The sequence below is a fragment of the Cryptosporidium ryanae genome (assembly GCF_009792415.1).
Source record: "Cryptosporidium ryanae isolate 45019 chromosome Unknown contig_25, whole genome shotgun sequence".
Lineage (NCBI taxonomy): Eukaryota > Apicomplexa > Conoidasida > Eucoccidiorida > Cryptosporidiidae > Cryptosporidium > Cryptosporidium ryanae.
The window spans coordinates 267,423-275,211 of record NW_027125541.1 but is presented as its reverse complement, the minus strand read 5'-3'; the positions used below and the strand labels follow the sequence as shown (position 1 = coordinate 275,211).

The window sequence follows — 7,789 nt, the reverse complement described above, 5'->3', positions numbered from 1 at the left end:
GCAGTTAAAAGGACGTTGTTGGAAGTATGGGCATTTCCCGGATACGACGTGTTTGTGTTAGGTTTTTGAACGAACAGAGTTAGTTTTCATCCTGAATTTCTCTCTTGTTTCTGCGTACTTGCATGTCCTCCCTCCCTCTCTCGCAGTGAAGTAGGAAGGCAAATAGCGATAGCTTAGAACGGAAAGTCAATTTGCACGAAGTAGATCCTCAGCTTTAAGTTCTGCTGAGGCGGCAGTTAGTTCCTGCACTAGTTGGTTTTCGGGTAGCGGAGGAAGGCCACGGGAAAATTAGTGGTTGGTGCGTTTGTGGGCGCATTAGTGTGTTATTTCATTTTGCCACGCAAAATAATTGTTAGCAAATTAAAATTGGTACTGAAATTAAAATAAACAAGTTTCTTGCTTCTTTTTCGCCGAGGTCTGCGTAGACAGGTACATTTGGGAGCAGTGATTATGTAGGCTCCGCTTTCCCAAGACTGAATGGGTAAAATAAGAAAACAGCATGTTAAACGGTTTAAATATGTCACACAGGAAAAATTCAACCTTGGGGAGCTCATCTCAAGGAGCAAACGTGTACCAGGATGATAGAATAAACAGACTTAGTCAGAGACTGAGCAGCATCCACAACGGTCTTGACCTCGATAGGTCCTCCAAATATACCGATAAGTTGTTGGAATTGGAGCTGAATATTAAAAAGTTTGATGAAGAGATGACACTCAAATACCAGGACGGTATGAAAAAGCTGAATAATATTAGGGAATTGGTGTTGGATATCAAGGTGGAGAACGAGAGGGAGATGAAAAGCTGCTATGAATTCAAGGCAACGGAGCTTGAGGAAAACAATAGCGGATCTCAAAACGCTGAATCGGCAGGTTTTGACGGCATTAAATTGGTTCAAATGGAGAAAAGAATAAGTGAGCTTTTGCAGACAGAAATTTACAGCAGGAAAACAATGGAACAGAGATTAATGGACATGATTGACGACAAGTTAGACGCACTAAAGAGCGAAATATTAAAAAAGGATTCAGAGCGACAGGAACTGGACGACTGTGTTAAAAAATTTGTTGACATAGACATCCCACGCCTTGGAAATGCCATTAAGAACGAGGTTGAAAATTGCAAATTAATCGAAACCAATCTAAACAAACAAGTTAAGGGCGAAATTGAAAAGCTGAATTCCCTCTTAAATGAGGAAGTTGAGGCGAGACAGCAATCCATAGATGCACTACTCGACCTGATTGAGAATTTAGTTCAGAGAATCGCAGTTGACACAAAAACAGATCGCACTGAGAGGCAAAACTCCGAGGACACTCTGCTAAACTTGCTCGGAGAAACCTTAAACAGAATTCAGTCAGTTGCCTCTTCAATTGTAAAACACTGAACTTTACACTGAAATCAACGTGCTCAGCAGCTTCTCTCTACGTAACTTTGTGCCGGACCGTCTTGGCTTTATCATTTAGTAGCTAAAAGTGTTTGGCGGGTAATTACATTTATTTAAATAACATACCAGAGCAGTAGATACAAAGGGCCAAACGCATGTTTGAGGAGCTAAAATTAGCGTGATTATGCAAAGCACTTTTTCACAATAAACTTTTGAAAATTACGTGAAGTAAGAATTTGCTTGTTCAGTTTGTATATCTATGGTCGTGATAGTGAACCAGACACGAGCTAATTTTCTGTTTCTATTAATTGCAGTTTTGGGGGGAGTTTCAAATGTATGTAGATCTGATTACAACCTTCCGTTATTCGTGTTTATTTGGTGTTGCTACTTCAACTTTCCTGAAGGCAAGAAACATCGTCAGCAAAGGTTCATAAGAAGATTTATTCTTTTGTCTTGCATTCAAGATGCGATTTACATACTATATTGGTCCCCACTTTGGTTTTCTTTGCAGTGGAAGACGAACGAACCATCAACTTTTGGATGCCACATTTCTGTAGTCACGGTGTCAATAGTGAATGTGCTGCTGAAGCTCCTGACACTGTTTATTTTAAAAGGCGGAACCGGTTTCGCCTCCAACCAAGTGCTTGTTTACAGTCACTATTAAACAGGCGGAAAGGCGTGTAAGAGCGAGCTAAGTAATTGGAGTTTAGTTTAAAAGCGCATTATTTAGAGGAAAGAGAGTGTTCAAACTAGGGACAGTCAATTTAATATTTAACTAAATATCAAAATCTAAACGTTAAAAGTCTAGTGTTGCGTAATTAGAGTAATAAAACAGCAAATTAAACATTGAACTTAAGTTCAAGTCAAAAAAACACAACAAGTGTTCGCCACTTTTGCTATAGTCCACGCTTCTTAAGTTTGAATTTATCATCTTACACATTTCACGTGAACAGTTGATTGCGTTGGTAGTTGCTTACAGTTCGTCCTTTAAGTTAGCTGAGTCTTCTGTGTTATCGATGCCGGCCTCACCGGAACCAGAACCGAGTCCAGTACCATCTCCCCTGGATCCTACGAGTGACTGCAACATTTTGATGATTTCGTCCATTCCACCCAAATCCATTCCATCTTGAGCCCTATTGGCAAAGACGTCAAACATGTTGCCGCTTCCGTCCTCGAAGTCGCCAAAACCACTGTTTCCCATTAATGATATGAGTCTCTGAATCATTTCGTCGCTAATTTCAACGTCGTCATTTAATCCACTTTCGTCTCCAAATTCATCGTTGTCGTGGTAAAAGTCGTCCTCTCCTTCAACAGGCTCCTCGTGCTCGTTCTCTCCAAATATCCTGGTGCACTCCTCGCTAGTCAACCCGTAATCCTTATTATCAGTACCAACAAAAATATCGTGTGGGTACTTAAACACATCACCGTAGTCTGCAATTATTGACTGTATAAATATAATGTAATTGGACTTGGCAAATTCAGTAGTTACTGAAGTTGCGTCTTTGTCCCCAGGAGACGAGTTATTTCTGGTCTTGTACACGTCAATAATTTGTGCATAGGACTCGTTTATTGCGTCCTTCATTTCTTGAACTCTCATTAAGTATATGAGTCTTGCGGCGGTGAGTTCACTTTCTCCAGTTATATCAGTTCCGAATATCTTAAAGCTGCTTCCGGACTCATCACTTGAGACGATCTCGCTGTTCTCTTTTTTAAGTTCCTCCAGTTCGTCTTTATCTATCATACCATTTCCGTTTTTGTCATTTTGTGCTAAAAAACTATTTATTTTTTTAAATAATTCACCAGATAAACTATAGTAGTTGTTAAGTTTAAAGAATTCTGTGTTGTTTAAAAGTCCATCTTTATCATTGTCTACACTGTCAAATAGATCCAGGTAAAATCTTTTCAATTCTGAATACTCTTGAGAGTCCATTTTATCTTCCCCTGGAATGTAGTATCCTATAAACTCTTCCTTTGAAATCAAGTTGTCGCTGTTTTTATCAATCAGTCTAAACTCTGCGTCCGACTCTTTTTTAGTTGATCGTTCTGTTATAAACTCTACCCAGCTTTTAATCTCACTCTCCTCCAACATGCCATTCTTGTTCAAGTCAATCATATCAATAAGGGAATTATAACGTTCCAGTATAGTATCCTCATTGGCTGTTATTGTCTTCAACCACTCCCTATAGCTGTTTTCGTCAGATATAAGTCTTAGATAATTGGAGGGCTGCTGCTCAGAAACGCAGTGTTTCAGTGTAAGACAGACTAAAACAAATAGTATGTTTCCAAAAAATTTTAAGCAAAACATTTTGCCTTTGTTCATACAATTATTCAAGTACATAGTGTTCATGTTATGTGAAAATCTAGTTTTGTATTGTATTATAGTAAATACATATATATTCTCTCGGCCACCGTTAGATCGCTCAAAGTAAAACTCTAGGAGGGAAAAGATGATTTTGCATCAAATATTGTTTAATTCTCTCAAAATTAATCAATTTTATTATCAAAAAATAAAAGTAAGCTATAAAAACAAGACTTTAGCTATTTGTTTTTAAGCTATACTCGGCCTTTTTATAAGTCAGTTGTTATATATATTGCAAACTCTCCCCTGTGCCTTGTTTCTGATACAAGTCCTTACACCAAACTTAATGTACAAACAAATGAGTCTATGTCTGAACCCGTGATCAAAGTATATGTGTATTACTGTTTCCAGTCAGGTCAAGGCTAAATTACTGTCAAAATAAAGAGCCTCCAGTTATTCCAGATGATTTTCCCCAATAGAGTTAAAAGCACAAAATAAGGTGTGTCTTTGCAATAACAGTAGAACTTTATGTCAATCGCAATGGTGGTAAAGTTGTTGACAGTATTGCTGTTTTATTTCTCTAATTTCTCCTTCCAGATATTTTATTTTATTTGACTAACTTTTACACTATTTATACTTAATATTTTACCTATGCTATATCGACTTTCCTTTCCACACGAATATGGCACCACTCATATTTTTTAGGCGGGAACATAGCTAATTAAGTAAATACTTAAATTAGACAAACATGTAAGAGGAAGGTACAAGTTGAGAATTGTCAGAAAGAGTCACGCTTCACTCAGACAAGGATGCAACTTTTTTGATCCCAACTCGATTAATTTGTGTGGGGATGTGTTCGGTTCTCATCACATCACTTGCTTTACCGGGTACAAAGAGGTTTTTGTGGGAAAGGTTTGAGGGAACAGGTACCGCAGACTACGGGGCTGTGTAGGCTTAGGACTAAAAGAAGATAGGAGATTTAACAGGGTGGGAGTCTCAGTGATACAATACTGAAAGTAGAGCCTTGCCTCAATGCGTGAATAGTAATAGAATAGTTAGTATGCCTCACTATTTAATCACTGGTTTTGTTGATATATATCTCTTTGAAAATTTGAAAAAAGTAACTACTGCCTTTAACTTCAGTATGCATGTAACTATGCATTTTCAAATTTATATGGGTATTTGCGCGTGTATATCTGTATAGTGGTGATAACAAAATCACGAATGACTTTGCTTGATGTTGTGTTAAATAATATAATTAGCATCAGAAGTGTTAATAATTGGATTAGTAGTGTCCCTGTAACCGCTATATGTATTTAAGATATCAATCCCAAGAGAATCACCACAGTACACGAAATCTGAGAGTGAATTATTCATTTCATAATGTTTATTTGGACTAAAGAACTCATTGTTTGAGAATTGCTTCGAGTCATTTCCAGATGCGTCCAAGTCGAAATAAGAAATTGATGACGAGGAGGAAGGGGAGGGAGAGGGAGTTGAGACGGAGTTATCATTAAAGTTCAGAAACTGGTCACTCCCTGTTATAGGCCAAGGAACATCGCAAAGCGAAATGTGTGGGTTTGCAATCCTTTCATTTTCGTTGAAGCAATAATTTAGGCTATTGTCGCTGATGCAGTCGCTCTTGATATTAGATTCAGTTAAATTATTGTAAAAGTTCACCTGGAAGTCGTGTTGATTTTGGTTATTCTCTATATTCGTATTGTCTATATCAACAGTTGGTGGCATTAGTAATGTGTCTAATATTAATGTTGATGCAGGAACGTAATTCTTTTCAGGACATAAAGAAGCAGGACTTGAGACGGCCGTTGAAAACATACTGTTTGACTCGAACGGTGGATTTTTATCTGAACAATTATTTAGGATCTTTTTTGTGGAAAAATCGTTCTTGTAATCATACTTTATGGCTTCTATCTCATTGTTATCGTTCAAATAATCATCTTTGTATTCGTTATTTTGGTATGAAAAACAGTCTCTATTGTAGTCATCAATCAACAAACTGGTACTGCTGCTATTACTTATTCCACTATACGAAATATGGTCGTTAGGTACGCCATCTAGTATCTTTCTGGATATTCCAATTCCATCATTTTCGCTTATATTTATACCACAACCCAATTCGATGTTATTCTCAATTATGTCATCACCACTTGAATCTTGATCATAAATACGGTAAATGTTACTTTCCGCTGTTTTTGTTTGAATGTTCATATTCCTTAGTCCGATTCCGTTTTTCAAGTTTGAGTTTGGACAGCATGCTGCGTTTTTATTGCTGTTGATTTCGCTCTTTAGTCTACCATGATTGCAATTTCCACTGTCCACTACATCATTGTTACTACTGCCACTTTTACCACTATTGTCGCAGTTACTTAAGTTTATACCATTAATGTTGGTGTTAACAGAAGATTTGTTTGCGTAATTAGAGTCATCCTGCAAAAGCCATGTTGGAACAATCCCGTCGGACGCTGTTGAAATAAGCTTAGAGTCCATTGTCACATTAGAAGGGGCTATTCCTCTTACTTTTTTTAAAAAATATTTTTGAGCATGAGACCTAATCTGAACCAAAGTCCTAGTTTTCACTTCTTGTTGTACCAAAGTCCAATTCCTTCCGAACTTTTTTAATGCTAATACAAATCTACTGTGTTCCTCTTCAGTCCATTTCCCTACATTCTGCCCCAAGATATACCTCTTTTTTCTTGCTCCCTTATCAAAGCTCTCATCTTCTTCCTCCATCTTTCTTTTAGCATGCTCCAATATATCCTCGTCACCGTAGTAACAAATCATCCCATTTTCTGAATTTTCAGGCCCAATCATATAGTCCAACATCACCAAATAAGTGTTAGAGTATCTACTATATATATATAAATATATATAAGTCTCAATACTGTTCAATTATTGTTTCTATTTATATGAAATATAAACATGTGTATATTTATTTATTATATATTATATTTTATTAAAACACGCCTTAATATTACAAATCAGTTGGCAATAATTGTTAAATATATAGACGTAGAATAAATTATTTATTGTATATATTCAAATAATTTACATATCATGCCCTCATATACACATAAATGTGAATCTATACAGATGTAGACATATATTTCTGATTACAAAAACACAACAAGTTATATATTATTAATTCATATCGAATCTTAAAACAAAATAATGATTTATATGTATCACTGTTTCACTTTTTTGTGCCTATTTCAGAGCTGTATATACTTGTTCGTAATTGATACTTGTTTATAAACAAATTTAAGTGCTTTATTTACTTTTTTGTCTGGCAAAATTTAATAGAGCTGTAGTTGCTTTTATATCAGTATTTAGCTATCCATTCAAATAGTGATTAACAATGCAGAGGAAATCGCTTTCAAAACCTAAATCTTAATGTTTTATGACCAAATTTAAGAGAGTACTTACAATTTAAATATTATTGTTTAAATACAAAACAAAAAAATTTTGATTAATATGTATATATATAATGTATATGTATATATAATGTATATATATACATATATATATGTACATATAATATTAATTTACATGGATATACATATGCGCACTGCAAAGTACCATGTACTTAGCTCTTATTATATGTAGGCCTATGACCGGTACACATACATATATTTATTTGCCTCACAAACTATTTTTGTTATTTATAAATTATTTATTTATTATTTGTTAGACATTATGCGCATTATTAAATTTATATTATTAATTAAGCTTTATTTCTAATAAAATATAAATGTATATATACATTTAAATAAATAGTTACTTCACCAGTCTATCTATTTTAATGTAAATTATTTACATACATACGTGCTCATATTAATTACTATATTTATTTCTTGAAATTTATCTTACATGCTTATCAATTATATATTCGATACCGTATGGCGTATACGCATTGTCTCGGGCGGCACCTTTGCATATTATATTAATACAAAAGGATAAAAATTATTTGTATATTTAATAATTAATTAGGTATCGAATATATTATAAATATAGCGCCAATTTTTGTTTTATTTAAATTGAAGAAACCAAGCGCAATAAAAAGGTACATGCGAAAACGTAAAATAAATCAAAAA

General features: G+C 35.0%; 3 protein-coding genes across 3 annotated transcripts; 1 reads left to right on the top strand and 2 right to left on the bottom strand.

The window, feature by feature from the left end:
• Positions 1 to 517: 517 nt before the first annotated feature.
• Positions 518 to 1,378, top strand: FG386_001493 (uncharacterized protein; the record flags this gene model as incomplete). The annotated part of the gene is made up of 1 exon (XM_067340886.1): positions 518 to 1,378. The coding sequence occupies one exon, from the start codon at positions 518 to 520 to the stop codon at positions 1,376 to 1,378; it is 861 nt and encodes a 286-aa protein (XP_067197234.1).
• Positions 1,379 to 2,351: 973 nt separating this feature from the next.
• Positions 2,352 to 3,683, bottom strand: FG386_001492 (membrane-associated calcum-binding protein; the record flags this gene model as incomplete). The annotated part of the gene is made up of 1 exon (XM_067340885.1): positions 2,352 to 3,683. One exon carries the CDS (start codon positions 3,681 to 3,683, stop codon positions 2,352 to 2,354), a length of 1,332 nt encoding a protein of 443 aa, XP_067197233.1.
• Positions 3,684 to 4,922: 1,239 nt separating this feature from the next.
• Positions 4,923 to 6,521, bottom strand: FG386_001491 (Myb domain containing protein; the record flags this gene model as incomplete). Its single annotated transcript, XM_067340884.1, has 1 exon — positions 4,923 to 6,521. The coding sequence occupies one exon, from the start codon at positions 6,519 to 6,521 to the stop codon at positions 4,923 to 4,925; it is 1,599 nt and encodes a 532-aa protein (XP_067197232.1).
• Positions 6,522 to 7,789: the final 1,268 nt, after the last annotated feature.